This window comes from Pangasianodon hypophthalmus, chromosome 5, assembly GCF_027358585.1.
Source record: "Pangasianodon hypophthalmus isolate fPanHyp1 chromosome 5, fPanHyp1.pri, whole genome shotgun sequence".
Lineage (NCBI taxonomy): Eukaryota > Metazoa > Chordata > Actinopteri > Siluriformes > Pangasiidae > Pangasianodon > Pangasianodon hypophthalmus.
In genome coordinates, this window is record NC_069714.1 from 27,267,307 (window position 1) to 27,288,766 (window position 21,460).

At 38.9% G+C, this 21,460-nt stretch overlaps 1 protein-coding gene across 46 annotated transcripts in view; it reads left to right on the forward strand.

Annotated features, from left to right (window-relative positions):
- ttn.1 (titin, tandem duplicate 1) overlaps nucleotides 1–17,100 on the forward strand; it is a 142,961-nt gene extending 125,861 nt beyond the window's left edge. For 45 of the 46 annotated variants that reach the window (XM_053233898.1, XM_053233918.1, XM_053233904.1 and 42 more), the window contains 24 exons: nucleotides 68–370; nucleotides 472–777; nucleotides 853–1,143; nucleotides 1,280–1,576; nucleotides 1,660–1,965; nucleotides 2,056–2,358; nucleotides 2,451–2,732; nucleotides 3,101–3,694; nucleotides 3,783–4,070; nucleotides 4,175–4,474; nucleotides 4,588–4,890; nucleotides 4,980–5,282; nucleotides 5,375–5,959; nucleotides 6,038–6,340; nucleotides 6,447–6,746; nucleotides 6,862–7,431; nucleotides 7,535–7,840; nucleotides 7,934–8,527; nucleotides 8,626–13,784; nucleotides 13,887–14,043; nucleotides 14,145–14,647; nucleotides 14,793–14,946; nucleotides 15,355–15,639; nucleotides 15,754–17,100. In XM_053233898.1, the coding sequence (XP_053089873.1) occupies nucleotides 68–370; nucleotides 472–777; nucleotides 853–1,143; nucleotides 1,280–1,576; nucleotides 1,660–1,965; nucleotides 2,056–2,358; nucleotides 2,451–2,732; nucleotides 3,101–3,694; nucleotides 3,783–4,070; nucleotides 4,175–4,474; nucleotides 4,588–4,890; nucleotides 4,980–5,282; nucleotides 5,375–5,959; nucleotides 6,038–6,340; nucleotides 6,447–6,746; nucleotides 6,862–7,431; nucleotides 7,535–7,840; nucleotides 7,934–8,527; nucleotides 8,626–13,784; nucleotides 13,887–14,043; nucleotides 14,145–14,647; nucleotides 14,793–14,946; nucleotides 15,355–15,639; nucleotides 15,754–16,049 (13,088 nt within the window). In that variant the 3' untranslated portion in view covers nucleotides 16,050–17,100. The remainder of the gene's footprint in view (nucleotides 1–67; nucleotides 371–471; nucleotides 778–852; nucleotides 1,144–1,279; nucleotides 1,577–1,659; nucleotides 1,966–2,055; nucleotides 2,359–2,450; nucleotides 2,733–3,100; nucleotides 3,695–3,782; nucleotides 4,071–4,174; nucleotides 4,475–4,587; nucleotides 4,891–4,979; nucleotides 5,283–5,374; nucleotides 5,960–6,037; nucleotides 6,341–6,446; nucleotides 6,747–6,861; nucleotides 7,432–7,534; nucleotides 7,841–7,933; nucleotides 8,528–8,625; nucleotides 13,785–13,886; nucleotides 14,044–14,144; nucleotides 14,648–14,792; nucleotides 14,947–15,354; nucleotides 15,640–15,753) is intronic. The other variant, XM_053233911.1, reaches the window with a different exon arrangement.
- The last annotated feature ends 4,360 nt before the right edge of the window (nucleotides 17,101–21,460 follow it).

Consider the following 21,460-nt stretch of genomic DNA (forward strand, 5'->3'; position numbering starts at 1 on the left):
CTTTATTTTATGTTATTTCTGAAGAATAATTTTATTCTTTTATAATTTTACTATTTTTCTGTTACAGTTCCACCAGGGCCTCCAACTAGACCAGAGGTGTTTACTGTTACTGCTAACAGCATGAGCATTCGTTGGGAGGAACCATACCATGATGGTGGTAGTAAGGTCACTGGGTATTGGATTGAGAAAAAGGAACGCAACACTATTCTCTGGGTCAGAGAAAACACCATCCCCTGTTTTGAATGTTACTACAAGGTGGATGGCCTTATTGAAGGTCTTGAGTACCAGTTCAGAGTGTATGCTATGAATAGTGCTGGCCTCAGCAAAGCAAGTGAAGCCTCAAAGAGAGCTGTGGCTCAAAATCCAGTTGGTAAGTTTAACAAAATTAATCTAATAAACATTTTTTTCAGATATGCACACACAAATTAATTTTCAAACATACTAATTTATTTCATATATTTACCCCTCAAGATCCCCCAGGCAAGCCAGAAGTAACTGATGTGTCAAGATCAACAGTGTCCATTAAATGGTCTGTGCCTTTGAATGATGGTGGAAGCCCAATTGTAGGTTACATTGTTGAGCGTAAGCCATATACTGTCTCTGGAGAGGGTAGATGGCTGAAGTGTAATTACACTAATGTTACTGATACAAACTTCACCATTACTGCACTGGAAGAAGGGGAGGTATACGAGTTCCGTGTGATTGCAAAGAATGCTAGTGGAGTGCTCAGCATGGCATCAGTTTCAACAGGAGCAGTGACTTGCAAAGCTGAATACAGTAAGACTCAATTTTCATTTGCAAATGTAGTGAAATAACTATTCAAAGAGCTAAAACATTACCTCTTTTTTATAGCACCTCCAAAAGCAGAACTGGATAGCAAACTTCTTGTGGACACAGTTACTGTCAGAGCAGGGTCAGACCTGGTTCTTGATGCTGTTGTTGGTGGCAGACCTGATCCAAAAGTCTACTGGGCCAAGGGAAAGAAAGAGCTAGAACTTTGTGAGAAATATTCTTTACAGTACTCTAGCACCCGTGCTCTGGCAATTATTAAGTTCTGTGACAGAGATGATACTGGAAGGTATGTTCTGACAGTGAAGAATGCCAGTGGAACCAAAACAGCTGAAGTCAATGTGAAGGTGCTTGGTAAGTAAAATAATTCTGCATAATTAAAAGCATAATCATATTAAAAATATATTTAAAAGAAGCTTAAATGAGGACATTAAGCTTAGCCGTAAATGTTCCATTATTCTATTTAGTCTTTGCTGTTTTTTTTTTCAAGATACACCGGGCCCATGCCAGGAGATAAAAGTAAGCAATGTAACTGAGGAGAAATGTACTGTGTCCTGGAAAGAGCCACTAGAGGATGGTGGTGACCCCATCACACACTATATTGTGGAGAGAAGGGACACTAACAGACTCAACTGGGTCATCGTGGACGCTGAATGCAAGGCCCTCGTATGTTGCATAACTAGACTTTTCAAGAATAATGAATATATTTTCCGTGTCAGAGGTGTAAATAAGTATGGAGCTGGTGTGGCACTGCAGTCTTCACCCATCTTTGCAAGAAACTCATTCAGTAAGTAAAAAGTTTGAGCATTGGGCATTGAATTTTATTTTAAAAGAAGGGATATGTTGATTTATTCTTTGGTTCACCTGCAGCTGTTCCATCACCTCCGGGAGCACCAGAAATTCTTGCTGTTGGAAAAGACTTTGCAACAATTGAGTGGCTAAAACCTGAAAATGATGGTGGTAGTGAAGTCATAAACTACCTGATTGAGAAGAAAGAGAGAAAGAGCATCAGATGGATCAAGGTTAATAAAGACTCTATACTCAAGGACACAACCTTCAAGGTTACTGGTCTACAAGAGGGCAACATTTATCAGTTCCGTGTTACAGCCATTAACGCTGCTGGAGATAGTGAGCCTAGTGAAGCGTCCATGTATGCAGTGTGCCGAGAACCAACAGGTACATTATTCACAGACTGTATCAGGGTATAAAAATGAATATTGTAAGTAAATATGTAATGTTTTTATTATGCAAATTTTTTGTCTACAGGCAAACCAGATGCTCCTTCAATTCCACGTGTAACAGATACCCACAAGGACAGCATTAGTCTGGCCTGGACAAGACCAGTAGAAGATGGAGGTGCCGATGTTATTGGTTACATTCTTGAAATGCAAGAATTAGGCACAGAGGAATGGATCAAGACCCATGAGAAGAATCTTAGAGTCACAGAACATACTGTGATAGGTTTGACAACTGGCAAAAAGTACTGCTTCAGAGTTGCTGCGGTCAATGTCAATGGAGCAGGTGACTTTAGTGACCCATGTACTGAAGTAGAGCCCATTGAAAGAATTGGTAAGACTTAGTAGCTAAAACATACTTGAAGTTATTTACCTGTGAAAGATTTGAGATTTGTTAGAATAACAAAAACATATTATTTTTCATAGAAATACCTGATCTTGAGCTTCCTGACGATCTAAAGAAGACGATATGCCTGAGAGCCGGAAGTTCACTGCGTCTTCACGTAACTGTTACTGGAAGACCAGTTCCAACTATCACCTGGAGCAAGCCTGGCGTGGATCTCCAAAACCGTGGATTCATTGAAGTGACAGATACTGCCACAACTCTTATCATCGACAAGGTGCACCGCTATGATGCTGGAAAATACACCCTTGAAGCCTCTAATTCAGCTGGCAAGAAGGATGCTAGCATTCTTGTCAAGGTCTATGGTATGTATATTTAACTTTAATAACAAAGTTATTGTTATTTTAACTGTCTACCACAGTATATTGGACTTGTAATTAAATGAATATGAGCTGAAAGTGTAGACATTTTGTGTGTGTGTGTGTTCATATAGTAACAAATTAATGGAAAAAATGATAAACCGATAGTGTTTTACACATTGTCCAAATTGCCCATAGGTATTTAATTAGTTTATCTGAATGCGAAGGTGACCCTTCTGTTGAAGAGAGCAAATGGACTATAACAGAGCCACCAGTTTTTACTTTATCACCTGTCTAGATAGATAGATAGATAGATAGATAGATAGATAGACCCTGCTTAATTGTTTGTTTATTTTTATGCTTTTCAATTTTAGATACTCCTGGTCCACCAGGCCCCATTAAAATAAAGGAGCTCACAACAGAGTCTGCTCACATTACATGGGATGCCCCTGAAGTTGATGGTGGAGCACCTGTTAACAATTATATCATTGAGAGAAGAGAGACATCAATGAGAGCCTACAAAACAGTTACTTCTAAATGTAGCAAGACTTCATATAAAATTACAGGACTGTCAGAGGGAATGCTCTACTACTTCAGAGTATTGCCAGAAAACATCTATGGCATAGGTGAACCTGGTGAGACACCAGATGCTGTGTTAGTAAGTGAAGTGCCACTACCTCCAGCTAAACTTGACATTGTAGATATCACAAAGTCATCTGTTACTCTTGGATGGGAGAAACCTAAACATGATGGAGGCAGCAGAATCATTGGCTACATTGTTGAAGCTTGCAAGGCTGGTACAGACAAATGGATGAAGGTTGCTACTTTAAAATTAACAGACTTTGAATACACTATTGAAAAACTGAATGAAAATGAGCAGTACCTATTCAGGGTACGTGCTCTCAACAGCAGAGGTATTGGTGAACCCAAAGAAATTGTTACTCCTGTAACAGTACAAGAACAAAGAGGTATGTACCATTCATTATTTTAGAATTAAAATAAATAAAATAGATCAGTGCCAAGATTTGTTTGACTCACTCAATCTTTCCCTTTCAGTTATGCCAAAGGTTGTTCTATCAAGTATTCCACAAAAGATGATCAGTGTTTTGGCAGGCAAACCGCTTGAACTTGATTTGCCAATCATTGGAAGGCCACCTCCAGTTTCCTCCTGGTACTTTAATGACAATAAGTTAAAGATACAGGAACGTGTGAAGATTCAGTCTACTGCGAAATTCACCAGGTTAACTGTACTTGACACCACAATTGATGATACTGGAGAATACACCCTTGAAGTAAAGAATATTATAGGAATTACTACAGAGAAGATTAAAGTCATCATTCTTGGTAAGTTTGATGTCCCCTGACGTTACTTAGTGCCTTAACCCAGTTAACCCAGTTTCTGACATGGTATTCATTTTTTTTATATTGCTTTTTTTTTTTCTTTTCAGACAAACCTGATCCGCCTAAAGGACCTATTCGTTTTGATGAGATAGACGCAACCTCAGTTATTATAAGCTGGGACCCACCAGAGAGAGATGGAGGTGCTCCCGTAACTAATTATGTTGTTGAACAACGTGATGCTCATCGTCCAGGATGGGTACCTGTTTCTGAATCAGTAAGCAGGCCAACATTTAAATTTGACAGGTTGACAGAGGGAGACGAATATGTCTTCCGTGTTTCAGCAGTCAATCGCTACGGTGCTGGAGACTTCTTGCAATCAGAAATTGTGGAATGCAAGAGTTCTAAATGTAAGAACAACAGCATAGTTCATATTATACAGATACTATATTTACATAATATATCTATTCCATATTATATAACATATGCAATCAAACTAACACAAACATTTCTCTGGTGACAGCCATTCCTGGACCACCAGGGCGCCCAATAGTATTTGATGTGTCTCGGGATGGCATGACCATTGCTTGGGAACCACCAGATGAGGACGGTGGTTTGGAGATATCTGGCTACATCATTGAGCGAAAGGAGGTCAGAGCTGATAGATGGGTCCGTGCTAATAAGAACCCTGTGACAATGACAAGATACAGATCCACTGGTCTTATTGAGGGCCTGGAATATGAGCACAGAGTCACAGCCATCAATGCTAGAGGTGTCGGCAAACCTAGTCTTCTATCAAAACCGGCTGTGGCAACTGATCCAGTCGGTAAGTGTATTTTTAAATCATGTGTATCTTTCTGTGGTGAAATGATTCTTTGTTAAACCAGATTTTATGACAATTAACAATCTTTACAGATCCACCTGGACCACCTCAGAACCCAAGAGTCGTAGACACTACAAAGACATCTGTGTCTTTGGCCTGGAATCCACCTGATGAGGAGGGTGGCTCTAAAGTAACTGGTTATCTAATTGAGATGCAGAAGGTTGGTTCTGTAGCCTGGATTAAATGCAATACTACACCTACAATGATTTGTGAATACACCCTGACAAAAATGCCTCAAGGTGAGGAGTTCAAATTCAGAGTTTTGGCCTGTAATGCTGGGGGACCAGGCGAACCTGCCGAAGTACCAAGAACAGTCACTGTGACAGAGATGCTTGGTATGATGTCACTTAGTGTTATAACCATGAACATTACTATCTGCTGTATGCTTAATCATATTTAATTATTGAATTAACTTGCTTTATTTCAGAACTTCCAAGTCATGATCTTGAAGCTAAGTACAAAGATGTATTTGTTGTCCGACATGGAGCAGTCATCAAACTTTCAGTTCCAATCAAAGGCAAACCAACACCTGTTTGCAAATGGACAAAGGATGGATCTGAGGTCTCTAACCGTGCAATGATTGCCTCCAGTGAGGATATTACTGAGCTTGTTATCAAGGACGCTGAACGGTCTGACTCTGGTGTATACGTTCTCCATCTTGAAAACAAATGTGGCAAAAAGATGGTGCAAATCAAGGTCAAGGTTATTGGCCGTCCAGCAGCTCCTGAAGGTCCTCTTGGATTTGAGGATATTCAAGCTCATTCTGTAAGAGTGAGCTGGAAGCCACCAAAAGATGATGGTGGCACAGAAATCCTTGGCTATATTGTGGAGCGACGTGAGGCAACAAAGGCAGCCTGGTATACTGTGGACTCCAGAGTGGTTGACACTTCTTTGGTGGTTAAAGGACTACATGAAAATGTTGAGTACCACTTTAAGGTGACAGCAGAGAATAAGTTTGGCATCAGTGGCTCCATAAAATCTGAACAACCTGTTGTACCAAAGACTCCAATTTGTAAGTACCTTTTTCACCTCTCATTACCAGGTTTAATCAACTATAATATTAAAAATGCCTTGTGTACATTTAAAACAGGTGTGCCAGAAGCTTCAAGTACACCACCAGAGATCATGGATGTTACTAAGTCCTCTGCTGATTTGGCCTGGATTAAACCTAAAGATGATGGTGGATCACAGATCATTGGATACTTCATTGAATATAAAGAGGTGTCATCGGACAAGTGGGTTCGCCATGAGACAAGGGTTACTTCCACCATGTACACCCTTAGCGGACTCACTACTGATGCAGAATATCAGTTCCGTGTGATTGCTGTAAATTACATTGGGGAGAGTGAACCTGGACCTGTATCAGATCCCGTCATATGCAAAGATCCATTTGGTAAGGAAATATCTTATTTAATTAATATATTAGCCACATGTGAGTTTAACATAATGTTTTTAAAAACTTATTTTGCACAACTGTTACTACTCTCTTTTTGCTTTAGACAAACCAAGTCAACCAGGGGAGGTAGACACTTTGGCTGTAACTAAAGATTACATAACTATTCGCTGGGAAGCTCCTCAATGTGATGGTGGAAAGCCAGTTCTTGGTTACTGGGTTGAGTACAGAAAATCAGGGGAGAGCACTTGGAAGAAGTGTAACAGGGAGCTATTAAAGGAAAAACAATTTACTCAGGGTGGTTTGCAAGAGGCCACTGAATATGAATTTAGAGTGTTTGCTGAAAATGAAACTGGAATCAGCAGGCCTCGTAGGACTGCAGCAGGAATTAAAACCAAACTAGGTGGTAAGTATTTTTATGCAGTTCATATTGTATACAATGTATAATGCAGTACAATGTATAACTTGGATGATTATTTCCTTTTTAACAAAAAATGATCAACATTTTTCTTTTGGAACAGTTGGAACTAAACCAGGCCTCAGAAAAGAGATAGATGAGGTTACTGCCAAGCTTGGACAGACTGCAACACTAAAATGTCAAATTATTGGAAGGCCTGTACCAGAAATTAAATGGTACAAAGGTGGAAAGGAAATCAAAGAGGGCCGCAAATATGCTGCAACCTCTGATGGCCGTAATCATACTTTAACCATCTCAACAGACCAGCAAGAAGATGAAGGCTTGTACACATGCAAGGCTGTGAATGAAGCTGGAGAATGTGAGACTAGCGGAACCTTGGTTCTGGAAGCAGCACCTCAATTCCCTGTCCCATTAAAAGACAAAATCTTTGCAGGATGTGGTACAACTGTACGTATTCATGCTGTGTATATAGGTCGTCCTGAGCCCAAAATTATGTGGCTTCATGGGGCCAAACCTGTGGAGCCCTCTGAGAATGTCATCATTGAGAACACAGAGCATTACACTCATTTGATTTTAAAGAATGTCCAGCGCAGGGTGAATGGTGGAAAGTACAGAATCAGGATCAACAACCACTTTGGCGCTGCAGATACCGTAACTCAACTTGAAATCCTAGGTGAGGATTTTAAATAAAAACAATAACACATTAAATATATTCTTATAGTAATTTTATGTAATTTGAGTATTTTAAAAACTGAAAATAAACTTTTTTCTTCCAGACAAACCTTCCATGCCAGAAGGGCCTATTGTTCTTGAGGCTTTATTGAAGAATTCTGTGATAATAAGTTGGAAGGCATCAAAAGATGATGGCGGATCAATGATAACAAACTACATTGTGGAGAAGCATGAAGACAAAGAAGGTGCCGAGTGGCAACTCGTCTCATCATCTATTACAGGCACCTCATGCCGCATTCCCAATCTTGTGGAAAATGAAGGTTACTTCTTCCGCATTTCAGCACAAAACCGTTATGGCATCAGTGAACCACTGGAGACTCCATCTGCTATTCTTATCAAGAGTCAATTAGGTAAGCTGAGAAATATTAAGAAATAAAAAATTCAAAATTCAAAATGGACAAACATGTTGGGTAATTGTCTTGTACATCTCAAATGTTTTACAGATAAGCCAGGGGCACCACTTAAACCTGTTGTATCTGGAGTGACCAAGACCTCCTGTGTTGTTTCTTGGAAACCACCTCTTAGTGATGGTGGGTCCAAAATCAAAAGCTACAGTCTTGAAAAGAAGGACAAAAAGAAAGGTGAATGGGTTGCTGTAACGACTGATGAGATTCATCAGACAGTTTATTCAGTAAAGGGGCTTACAGAAGGACTGGAGTATATTTTCCGTGTGAAATGTGAAAATCTTGGTGGACAGAGTGAATATAGTGAAGAGTCAGACCCTGTTGTTCCAAGAACCGATGTTGAAGTTTATGCTCCTGCCTTTAAAGAAGACCTCAGAAATATGAGTGTGAAATACAAGAGCAATGCAACATTTGTTTGCAAGATAACAGGACAACCCAAACCTGTGATCAAATGGTTCAAGCGTGGCAAAGAAATTCAGGCAGATGGAATCAAAATCAAGATCCAAGAATTCAAGGGAGGTTACCATCAACTGGTCATTGCTAATGCTGATGAGGAAGATTCAACTGTCTATCAGATCAGAGCAACAAACCAGGGAGGCTCAATTTCTGCAACCGTTTCTCTTGATGTTGAAAGTAAGTTTACAAAAACAGTGGATAGTGAATTATGTTACCAGTTTACTATAGTGTTAAGAATTTGTTGTAAAAACACAATGTTTTTCTTTTTCTTTCAGTACCAGCAAAGATTCATTTACCTAAGAACCTACAAGATAAAGAGGCCATCTGTGCTCTTCGTGGTGAAGTGGTGGACATCAAGATTCCATTCAGTGGAAAACCAGATCCAGTTATCACATGGCAGAAGGGACAAGATCTTATTGATAACAATGGGCATTATCAAGTCATTGTCACAAGATCATTCACATCTCTTGTGTTCCCGAATGGAGTGGATCAGAAGGATGCTGGTTTCTATATTGTCTGTGCAAAGAACAGATTTGGCATTGACCAGCAAACAGTTGAACTTGATGTTGCAGATGTCCCTGATCCACCTCGCAGCATCAAAGCCAGTGATGTGTCTAGGGATTCTGTTACACTTAATTGGGTGGCACCTGCCAGTGATGGAGGAAGTAGAGTTAGAAACTACATTATTGAGAAGTGTGCCACTACAGCAGAGAGGTGGATCCGTGTTGCCCAGTCACGTGACACTCATTACACTGTCACCAACCTGTTTGGAAAAACAAGCTACCAATTCCGTGTAATAGCAGAGAACAAATTTGGCCAGAGTGCACCATCTGAACCAAGTGGACCAGTTGTGACAAAGGAAGATAAATCAAGAGTTCTTAACTATGATGAGGAAGTTGATGACTGCAGACCTGTCTTTAAGGGTAAAGCTCCTCATTCAGAGGTTAAGAATGTACACAACAAATATATGATTGCTGAAGAGCTTGGCCGTGGGCAGTTTGGCATTGTTCATCGCTGTGTTGAGATTAGTTCTGAGAAGACATTCTTTGCCAAATTTGTTAAAGTAAAAGGTGCAGATCAAGCAATAATAAAGAAAGAAATTGCCACTCTAAATGTGGCACGTCATAAGAACTTCTTGCAACTCCATGAATCATTCGACAGTCCCGAAGAACTAGTTATGATATACGAGTTTATATCTGGTGTTGACATATTTGAGCGTATTGGCACAGCTAACTTTGAGCTCAATGAACGTGTAATTGTTAATTACATCAGACAAGTATGTGAAGCTCTTGAGTTTCTACACAGCAAGAGTTATGGCCATTTTGATATCAGGCCTGAGAATATAGTGTACACCACAAGAAGGGGAACTACTATCAAGATCATTGAACTGGGACAAGCTAGACATCTCACTCCTGGAGAACAAATCAAGATTCAGTACACAACAGCTGAATATTCTGCACCTGAAATTCATCAAAATGAGTTGGTCAGCACTGTCACAGACATGTGGTCTGTTGGTGTCCTAGTATATGTTCTCCTCAGTGGCCTCAATCCTTTCATTGCTGAAACTAATCAACAAATGATTGACAACATCTCCAATGCTGAGTACAGTTTTGACGATGAGTCCTTTAACGAGGCAAGTGTTGAGGCATTAGACTTTATAGATCGCCTTCTTACTAAAGACCGTAAACATCGTATGACAGCTGCTGAAGCTTTGAATCATCCTTGGCTGACAATGAACACAGAGGAGCTCAGCAGTAGGTCGATCAAGATTACAAGACACAAGAGATACTACCAAGCTATGGTGAGGAAAGAATGGAACACTGTTGTCTCATCTGCTCGTATTGCTAGTGGTGGTGCTATCAGAAGTCAGAGAGGTGTAACAGTTGCCAAAGCAAAGATCGCACCATTTGAACATGGTCCACTTGCTGGGCAAATTAAACATAGTGTTGCTGATGAAGGTGATGATGTCAAATTTATTTGCAACATTGACAACTATGATAGCAGTACTGAGGTTACATGGTACTGTGGAGTTCGACAACTAGAGGAAAGTGCCAAATGTGAAATTACCTATGAAGAGGGGCTTGCTACAATAACTATCAAGGGTATCACTAGATCAGACGATGGAACATACAGATGCAAAGCTGTCAATGAATATGGTGAAGACAGTGCATATGCTGAGCTCTTTGTTAAAGGTGTCAGAGAATATCGTAGCTTCTTCACTGCACGTGTGGTAAGGAAAGTCAAACGCAGAATAGACACAGCCCGTCTTCTCCAAAGACCTCCAGAATTCACACTTCCACTGTGCAATCGAACTGCATACATTGGTGAAACTGTTCGCTTTGGTGTCACCATCACAGTACACCCTGAGCCACGTGTTATGTGGCTGAAATCTGGGCAGAAGATTTCCCCAGGAGATGATGACAAGAAATATACTTTTATAAGTGACAAAGGTCTGTATCAGTTAGTTATTCACAAACTTGACTCTGACGACGATGCTGAATACACTGTGGTGGCACGCAACAGGTATGGTGATGATAGCTGTAAGGCTCATCTCACAGTGATTCCGCGTCCTGCACCTGCTGATAATACAGTGAGACCCATGTTCAAGCGCCTACTGGCAAACCTGGAGTGCAAAGAGGGCCAGAGTGTACGTTTTGAGATAAGAGTGTCAGGATCACCGTCACTGAAATGGGAAAAGGATGGTACACCTTTGGCATTTGGTCCGCAGATTGAAGTTGTTCATGAGGGTTTGGACTACTTTGTCTTACACATCAGAGGCACTCTTCCAGAAGATTCTGGTACATACAGAGTGACTGCCACTAATTCTGCTGGTTCAGCAAGTTGCCAAGCCACACTTAGGGTTGAACGTGTGACACATGTCAAGAAGGAATTTGAGAGTGAGGAGGATAAGAGGAAGAAACAAGATCTAGACCAACAGCAGATTGACAAGAAAGTACGATTAACCCAGATTCTGGCTGGTACAGATGTCACTCCACTTACTCCTGTAGCACAACAGGCATTGAGAGAGGCTGCAACTATGTTCAAGCCAGCAGTAACCACCAAAAAAGTAAAGACTGAAGCTGAGGAAGCTAAGGAAAAAGAAGAAAGAAGGAAAAGGGCAGAGGAAAAGAGATTGAGAATGCCATATGTTGTCCCTCCACCTCGTCTTTATGGTCCTACTGCTCTTGAGGAAGACATGGAGATCAAGCACTTTAAACCATTATCTGACATGAAGTGGTACAAGAAGCTACGAGATCAATATGAGTTCCCTGAGCCAATGGAAAAGATTCCTCAGAAAAGACTTAAGCGTATTCGACTATCAAGATGGGAACAATTTTATGAAGTGCCCTTGCCAAGGATTAAAGACCAATACAAGCCAAAATGGCGTATATCAGCTGTTTCACAAGATGACTTGGAAACTGTAAGACCAGCAAGACAACGAACACCTTCTCCGGAAGCTTACTACAGAATAAGAAGGCGCTCACTTGGTGATCTTTCTGATGAGGAACTGCTTCTTCCTATTAATGAATACCTGTCAATGAAGAGTACTGAGGAGGAAAGACTAAAACTTGAAGAGGAACTTAGATTAGGCTACTCTGCTTCTCCACCAAGTCTAAGTCCTGTACGCTTTGAACTCTCTGCTTTGCGTCCTTCGTCACCAAAGAGGACTGCATATGATGATGAGGAAGAAGGAGAGGAAGTTCCCACATACGACTCCTATCGCATTCCCTCAAAGTATGAGGCTGGCCCAAGCTACATTGATCTACGTCAGAGACATGATAAAGCAACATATAGACCTCCTAGGCAGAAGCAAAGGATGTATGAAGAAAAGGAGGACCAAGAGCTCCTTAGACCAGTCACTACCACCACAAGGATAAGTTCTTACAAGAGTCGGCTGAAACACATTGAGTTTGAGGAAAAAACAAGAATCTCTAGAAAAGAGAAAACAAAAATTTCAGTACCTGCAGTGATTGAGGGAGACACATTTGACATACCTGATGTACCAATGAGGTCATTTTCACCTGGTTATAGTAAGGTGACACACCTCAAGGCTGAGAAGCCTCCTAAAGTGGATGAGGACAAAAAAGCAAGCATCAGACTTTCAAGCCCAGAGGAGAAACATCTGCACTCCATGAGCCTTGTGTCAAGTGAGAAAGAAGTGTCTACACAAGACCTGTCCATAAAGGTTGACTACATGCAACGTTATGAAACAATGAAGAAAGCTCTGAAAACTGAGACAAAGTTTGAAACGGTTTCTCAGCAGCCTTTTAGTCTTGACCATGTACCAAGGGTGACTGTAAGAATGCGCTCTCACCGCGTGGCAGTTGGTCAAAATACAAAATTCACACTAAATGTTCAATCTAAGCCAGAGGCAAAAATCCAGTGGTATCACAATGGTCAACCCATTCAAGAAAGCAATAAGTATCGGATGTATAACATGAGTGGGGTTCTTTCTCTCCAGATCATTGACTGCCAAGAAGAAGATAGTGGGACATACCGTGTCACCTGCACAAATGCAAAAGGAGAAGCCTCAGACTATGCCACTCTAGATGTTTCTGGAAGTGGATTTTCTGCATATACATCTCAGCGCAGAGATGAAGAGCCTCCAACTCCTTTTATACCTGAAATGACAAGAACAGATGTTTATCATGTGTCATCATCAAAGGCAACATCTACTGCCGAAACACAGATTTCAGAAGCAGTAACTGAAATCAAAACATCAGATATCAAAACAGAGGCAACAGAAACTGTTATTCATGAAGAGTATGTATCATCTGAGCTGAAGCTTCAAACCACAGAAATGGTAACAGTAGAGGAAGCTCCAGTCGAGACAAAGAAACCAACCCTTTCTGCTACAATTCTGACTAAGCCACAGTCGCTCACAGTTTCTGAGGGGGAGTCAGCAAAATTTACATGTGATGTGGATGGTGAACCAGCACCCAGTGTAACTTGGTTAAGGAAGGGACAAGCTATTGTATCATCTCACCGTCATCATGTAACAACAACAGAATATAAGTCTACATTTGAGATCTCACAAGTTGAAATTTCAGATGAAGGAAACTACACATTGGTTGTGGAGAACTCTGAGGGTAAACAAGAAGCAGAATTTACCCTGACTGTTCGCAAACCAACACCTGTGCAGAAAGTTGTTGCTTCTCCTCCAAGAGTGAAGTCTCCAGAGTCTCCTCGTCTGAAGTCACCTGCAGGGATCAAATCCCCACCAAGAATCAAGTCACCTGAACCAATTAGATCACCACAAAGAGTCAAGTCACCACTCACTGCAAAGTCACCAGTTCCAAAAGAGAAAACAACCAAGCCTAGCTTTGCAGCAGGACTGAATGATATTTCTGCTTTGTCAGATACAATTATCAAGTTGACAGTAAAAGTTATGGGTGTGCCTAAACCAGTGATTTCCTGGATGAAAGATGGGAAGGTAATTATATTGTATGCTAACAGTGAATTATTAATTGTTTAACATCAAATATCATTCATTTTAACCAGAAAAAAATAATGATGGGGAATATTCTCATTTCAGAGTGTGTCACAGGGTGGAAAATATGAAATATTTGAGGAGCACGGTTCTGCACATCTTGAAATCTATGACGCTGATGTTGCTGATAGTGGCATTTATGAATGCACTGCAAAAAATAGTGATGGATCAGTTACTACAAGATGCACTGTAACTGTTAAAGGTGCGATTATCCCTCTAAACATAATACTGGGATAGCTGAAAATGATTAGTTTGGTGTCAGTGCCAATTAGTATTATAATAAAAATTGTTTTGTTCTTTCAGAATCGAGAAAATCAACAGCGTTTGCTGTAGAAACAAAAGAAGAACTAACAGAAGAACTTGTCAAAAAGGAGATCATTCATGAGGAGGTCCAGTCCTTTTCAGAAATTAAAGCTTTGCAAACACAAATAACAATGACTGAGGGTCAGTCTGTCACACTGAAAGCAAATATCCCTGGGGCTTCTAATGTAAAGTGGATTCTGAATGGAGTGGAACTGATCAATTCAGAGCAATATAGATATGGTATTTCTGGAAATTACCACACTTTGACCATTAAGAGTGTAAGCTCCCATGATAGAGGCATTGTCACATGTGAGGCAAAAACTGAACAGGGAGTGGTCAAGTGCCAGTTTGGCACAACACTCAGTGAGAAATTATCAGATGCACCAAGCTTCCTAGTGCAACCACACTCCCAGAACATAAATGAAGGACAGGATGTCATATTCTCCTGTGAAATAATGGGTGAGCCTACTCCTGAAATTGAATGGCTCAAGGACAATGAAGTGGTGAGTAGCGTGAATCATCATAAAACTAAATAAACTTCAGCTGGTCATATTCTGAATTTATTGTATTAAATGTTGAATATAATGTTTTTAATGAAACTAAATTGAAATCAAAATTAAACTTTGTGGAATTCCTCCAATTTCATAGTTATCCGTTGCATCAAATATGAAACTGAGCCGCTCTATGAATGTGTACAAACTGGAGATACAGAATGCCAGTGTTAAGGACAGCGGAAAATACACAGTGAAGGCCAAGAACCAATTTGGACAGTGTTCTGCAACAGCATCTCTCAATGTTCTTGGTAGGTTTTTTTCTTCTTGTGACACTATTACTCACAGCACCATGCACTGCACTTCCTTGTGAAATTTGTGTAAGAAAATGATACAGTTAAGTCTCTTCATGCAGTTATGACACTGTTGTAACTGTAATACTGAACTGTATCTATTCAACTATTACTGTTTCATACTTTTATAAATTTAAGTTGGCAAATTAAGCCAATATCTGGACTATAGTACAGTATTAACTTTTGCCTGCATAATACTGTACATATAATTTTTTAAATTTACATAAGCCTATATATAAGACTAAGTAATTCAAAGGAGGTTTTCACCCAAAATCCACAGTTCAAAGCATGCATTTTGGGTGAAACGCTCCTTTGGACTGTGAAGCTGGGTGAATGACCTGGTCATTATTTGCTATACTCTCACAGCTCTGGTTGAAGAACCTGTCAAAATGATAGTATTGAAGAAAAGCTCAGATGCTACAAGCATACAAAGTAGCAGCTCTGCCTTGCACATGGCTTCAACAATACAGGAAACAACAAGCAGCAGCTCCAGCATGGCTCAGATTAAATTTCAAAGCATGTCAGCAACTAGCATGACCTCAATGACATCTGAAACAATGCTAGCCATGGGTTCAAGCAGCATGATGGAAATGTCTAGCCGTGCACATGTTGCGGAGTCCTCCCTCAGATCCATTTCTTACAAGCGCAAAGGTGAGGAAAGAAGTGGTGGTTTAGTTTGTTGATACCACATACACTGTTGTGGCAGAACTAGAATTATGACATTAACAACCTTCACATAATTTGTTGCTCATTTGTTTTAAACAGGAGTACCACCTAAAATTGAAGCTGCCCCTGAGGATATTAACATAGAGTCAGGAAAGGTTCTGACTGTGGCTTGTGCTTTTACTGGAGACCCAGTGCCAAATGTTGAGTGGTCTCATTCAGGGAGGATACTGTCCAGTGAAGAGAGTGCAAGGTTCCAGATTGCGACCACTGAGGACACTACCACACTCACCATTAGTGGCATAAAAGAAAATGATGCTGGAGCGTACACCCTCAAACTTTCAAATGAGCTTGGCTCTGATACTGCTACTGTCAACGTCAGCATTCGATCTATGTGAAAAAATATATATTAATCCAGTCCATACCCCTTTTTACTTTCTTCAATATATTTTATTTATTGAATGAATAAGAAAAATACTGTTCTAGATAAAGACCTGGATCTCTGTTCTGTAAATATGAACTATTTTTATACCGAACTTGACATTAATTTATGCCAAACTAGACTAAAGTCTAAAGTTGTTATAAAATGTGCCATATTGGGTAATTATGACTTTTTGAACCATTTTTCTGTGACATGTACATAATGTATATAGCCGAATTTAACGGTTATGAAAAATGTATGAATTGTTATTTATGACAATAATAACTTAAACAAATGGAACGAAATGTTTAACAGGAGAAAGTTTCTCATGGAACGAATACCCTGTGAAACCTGAAACAAAATTATGTGCCTCAACAATACGTTGAAGTCTTAAGATTGCCTCAACAGGTAGAGAGGCTCCCTGTTGAAGTTCTACTAAATCAAAGGGACAAAGCTATGCACTGTACATCTGTGCATATAGTATTTCAGTACTCAAATGAATTTATAACTTGACCATAAGACCTTGAATGCTGTTTGTGTCTCACCCTCACATAAGCAGCATGACTAGGTCTTGTGTTCAGACTGACTATATCATATCACCATTTTAATGACATGCTCAAAGTGCGAGCGGCCTGCACGCTGAGCTGATGATGATATGCGCTCATGTTCTGCCAAAGGACTGTTTGAATTTGATCTTATGAAACAACATCACCTGGCCATTAATTTCTTTATCAATTCAGATACTCCTTTGCAGAATCTGTGCCACCTCTTGGAGGAATGCTAGGTTATATTGTGTGTTTTTGTGTTAGTGTGTGTGTTAGCATTAGGATCTCACCTTGTCAGGGTAATCATCAAGCAGTGTACCACAGTAACTACATCTGCTGTGCAAAGGAAACATAAAACACATGAATGCAATACCCTGCACTTTGATTCAATAGCAATTAATATATGTAGAATTACCTATATATTCTGCCTCCTTGAGTTTTATGAATTTTTGATTTAATAAAGCATGATTTCAGCACCATAAATCTTTAGTGTTATATTTCATTATTGTTTTAATTGTTTATTTACTGAAACACTGCCTTTACAGCCATTCTATCTAAACCCAAATAATCACTTTTAAAATAATTCTGACACTGCAATATGTTGTCTTATGGTTACCCCAAAGTACTAGTTATTACACCGCGCATTACATTAACACAAGGTTGTAAAAGCAGTCATTAGTATTATTAGCTCAATCAGAGTAACAAGTAATAAAACACAACGGGTGCTGTTATAGGAAAATAATGACCAATAGGGTGGTGTGATATGGCCTGACGTGACCAGGAGTTACTGTTACCACTCCAAATTGGATTATTTTCCTATAACAACACTTCCTGAAGTGTTTTGTTCTTCTAATACAGCAGTTTGTCAATGCTAACAATGTTTTATTTATTTAAGAATTACATGTTTTACATTTTATCTATATAGTTACATTTAATGTCATGGAACATTCTCACAGCAAGTTAGTTCCTGTTATTACTCATGTTATAACAGCTATAAACAGTTATTCCCTCACCAGCCTCTTTTTTTTTTTCTCTCTTCAAGTTAATAAGACAGAAAAAAATGCAGCCTGACATGTTACCAAGAAACTGCAAAGTCCTTCCTCCTGAAGATTTTCCTGTTTTGGAAAACTTAAAAAGAGCAGCCTTACTCTGACTGTTACAAAGCACTGACACGGGAAACTCCTTCCAAAAACATTTTATAAACATCTCTTCACAGAAAACACTGCATAAAAAGTTCACTTTTTTGTCTATTTACATGCTGCATCCACCATACAAGTCCCTGTGTTAGAGGGCATTAATGAATGAGTGTATTAATATAAACCTAGTTATAGAAAATTAGTCAACACCTTCTGATTAATCAGAATCAAGAATTCAACAGTGCTGTAATCTGAATTATAAACTGAATGAAAAAGCATGTCAATAACAGCTACACTCCCTTATACTGCTCAAAGTGATGTGTCTCACCTCCAACCATCTGTAAGTGACAAGAATTCTGTCATAGTTCAGACAAAAAGTAAGAATGTCCATTGTTAAAAGCGTTATACAAATAAAATTTAATTGAAATTGAAGTTAGAGTAGGATAAAGGTTATAGGATGCAGATCAATTCTCATGAAATATAGTATATTACACTGAGATCGTACTCAAAATCTGTGAAGCGTTAAAATAATTTATAAACATTTCTGAGCTTTCACTTAATAAGTAATTAAATGTGTTTACTTCATAATGAACTAATAATGAACAAATCAAGTATCAGCTTGGTTCACATCAATCTGATCAAATCAAATTATCACATCAAATATCAAGTGTGAGGCAGTCAATATGCCCTAAATTAGAATTCAGCAACTCATAATCCCATAACACTGATTATTTCACTATCTAATTGTGACACAGTGCCTCCATACTTGGATGTGTGCACTGAATGTGTGGATGTCTGGACTTATGGAAAATCTGATTCCAGTGCAATCTTCTCCTCCTTGGAATCAGAGCTGCCTGCCAACTCTCATTCCAACCACACCCACACTGTTAACACTTTATGAGATTATGGGATGATGGATGCTAATTTAGGGACTATGGATTCATATTCACCCAACTGATAAAGAGACCTTGGATGAACTTGAAGAAATCCAAATCACAGACATCAAGTTAAAGCAGAAGATACTCAAAACAGCCCTTTTCATACAGGATTTCTTCATGATTAGTTGCTTATAATGTTAACACTGTTCATTAGTATTTAATTATGAAGTAAAAGTTGACAAATGTCATACAACCATCGTTATTTTTAAATTGCCGTCTGAAATGTGTCACTGATCTTACGATTACTGAATTGTTTGCTTGCATACATGAACACTCAGACTTTTTTGTGAGAACATTATTAACCTGTTGTATTATTTTCTGGAACATATGGCTAAGAAATTGACCAAAAATGTTTATTTTTTTTTTTTAAATGATCATTTAAAAGAATCTCAAAACGCACAACAAGCCGAACTTCAAGGCAGATCAGCGACAACAGCGGAAGAACACATCGGGGTCCACTCTTGTCAGCCAAGAACAGGAATCTGAAGCTATAGTGGGCACAGGATCCCTGAAACAGGACACTTGAAGATTGGAAAGACATTGCTTTTTTTTTATTTATTTATTTTTTATTATTCATTATTAATTGCATCTGTTGACAAATTATAGCATGTAGAAGAAATAATATTTGGCCTGTGAATATTTTAATCATTATGGTATTGGTATGTGTTTCAGAAATCATACAGATTGCGGTAGTTGTTTTGTCAATCACTTGAAACATTATTTACTGCAAACTAAGAAACTACTAAGCCTGCCGGGTGTACACATTTCCTGTGTTAATTGGTTAGCCTTAAAAGATGACATTGTAAAAAAGACATTGTACTCATAGAATAAACAGACCAGGTTTATTACATTTACGGCATTTTGGCAGACACCCTTATCCGGAGCGACTTAGCTTTACCTCATTTTTTATACAACTGAACAGTTGAGGGTTAAGGGCTTTGCTCAAAGGCCCAGCGGTGGCAGCTTAATGGTGCTAGGGATTGAACTCATGACCGTCCGATCAGTAGTCCAACGTCTTAACCACTGAGTTACCACTGCCCATTTATCATTTACACCTTTCACCAATCAACAGTGTTTCTGTTGTATCTCTTTGACAGTGTAACGTAACCAGTCAATAAGACCAGTCAAAGTCCTTAAACTTGTCAAATAATAATATAATAATCTCATACATACATAATTTACTCACCTACTTTCCCTGAAACATGTAACCATTTGAGGGGAAACAGAGTGGTTGCTGTTTCCCCTTATTTGGGCATTTCCACAGCAAACTGCCTGAGTTTCACCACAGTTAATATCAATATGGCACAAGACCATGTGGTATGAATCGATGAGATGCTGAAGGTAAGACACTACAGGAAAATGTTATTAAACATTAGCTGCGGATCAAGCAACACAGTAAGTACCACATTCTGTAACTATCTTTTCTGTACACATATTGTTTCAAATCGTGGAACTTTAAAACTGTTTTCTGGTCACTGGAGTGTTCTTTCTTTTTGTTAGTGCAGTGATTTTTAGCCAACTGCAGTCTCTTACAACAGCTATGCATCATAATAGCACCATAACAAAGCTATTTTAGTCTGCATGCATTATAAACCTATGTGCTAAGAACATAACTGAGGTTTGATTATAAAGAACAGTTCATTTTTCATGGACCATAGCACTCTTGTAATACAAAGTTTGATACAAAGACCTATAGGCCATGCTTTCAATGTTTTGCCGACCCATTAAACGTTCTGCACACAGAACATCTCTATGTCCAGAACTTTGCACCAGAACCCACAGCTCTCTTGTTTTGTATTGGTTCTACAATAACACTTTGCTTCAATTCACTAAAATAATTGTGCAGCATTTAAAGAAGCTTTTTGAGGGTGGCAACTCACCACTGAGTACGTCACCCCGCTAAGATTTAGGAGGCAGTGACTTTCTTTCTTTCTTTCTGCGTGTCTTTCTTTCTTTCTTTGCGTTCTCAGTGCCTTTCTCGATTTGATTTGTGCAAACAAATCAACTGATGAGGTTAAAATCGAGGTTTTGTTCTTGCCGGTAAACTGCACCCAGAAAGCGAGGAAGGGGGATTTGCTACACGCACATTATGATGGATATCTGGCCAAGGACGGATCTCAGTTCTACTGCAGGTAAAAGTACTGAGCAAACACACACTCATTCCACTGAGACAAATATCTTCAGTGAGGAAAAACACATTAAATAAGTCAGTTACCTTCAGTTCAATGTCTTCATTCTTATCAAGAGTCATACACCTGCGATCTAGCTAACATAAGACTTACTTTTCTTTCTTTCTTTCTGTGTGTATGTTTCTTTCTTTCTGTGTTCTTTCTTTCTTTCTTTCTTTCTTTCTCTGTTTCTTTCTTTCTGTATGTGTTTCTTTTTCTGCTTGTGTGTATATATGTATCTATCTTTCTTTCTTTCTTTCTGCATGTTTCTTTCTCTTTCTTTTTCTGTATGTGTGTATATATGTGTTTTTATTTCTGTACGTATGTATGTATGTATGTATGTGGTGACAGAAACAAAATAACTAAATAAATAAATAATCAGTCCACTAGACCATTAACACATCAAAACATCACATACTTTTGGCCATATAGTGTTTAAGGAACTGTACTTTATGTTATATAGTTATACAAGGGATTTAATTAAATTAAATTTAATACTTTAAATTTTAATTTTAAAAGACATTTTCCTAATTGAACAGTATCACAGAAAAAAAAAAAAAAAAGTTCACAGTACCTTCTTAATTAGCATTTGGCTAATGAA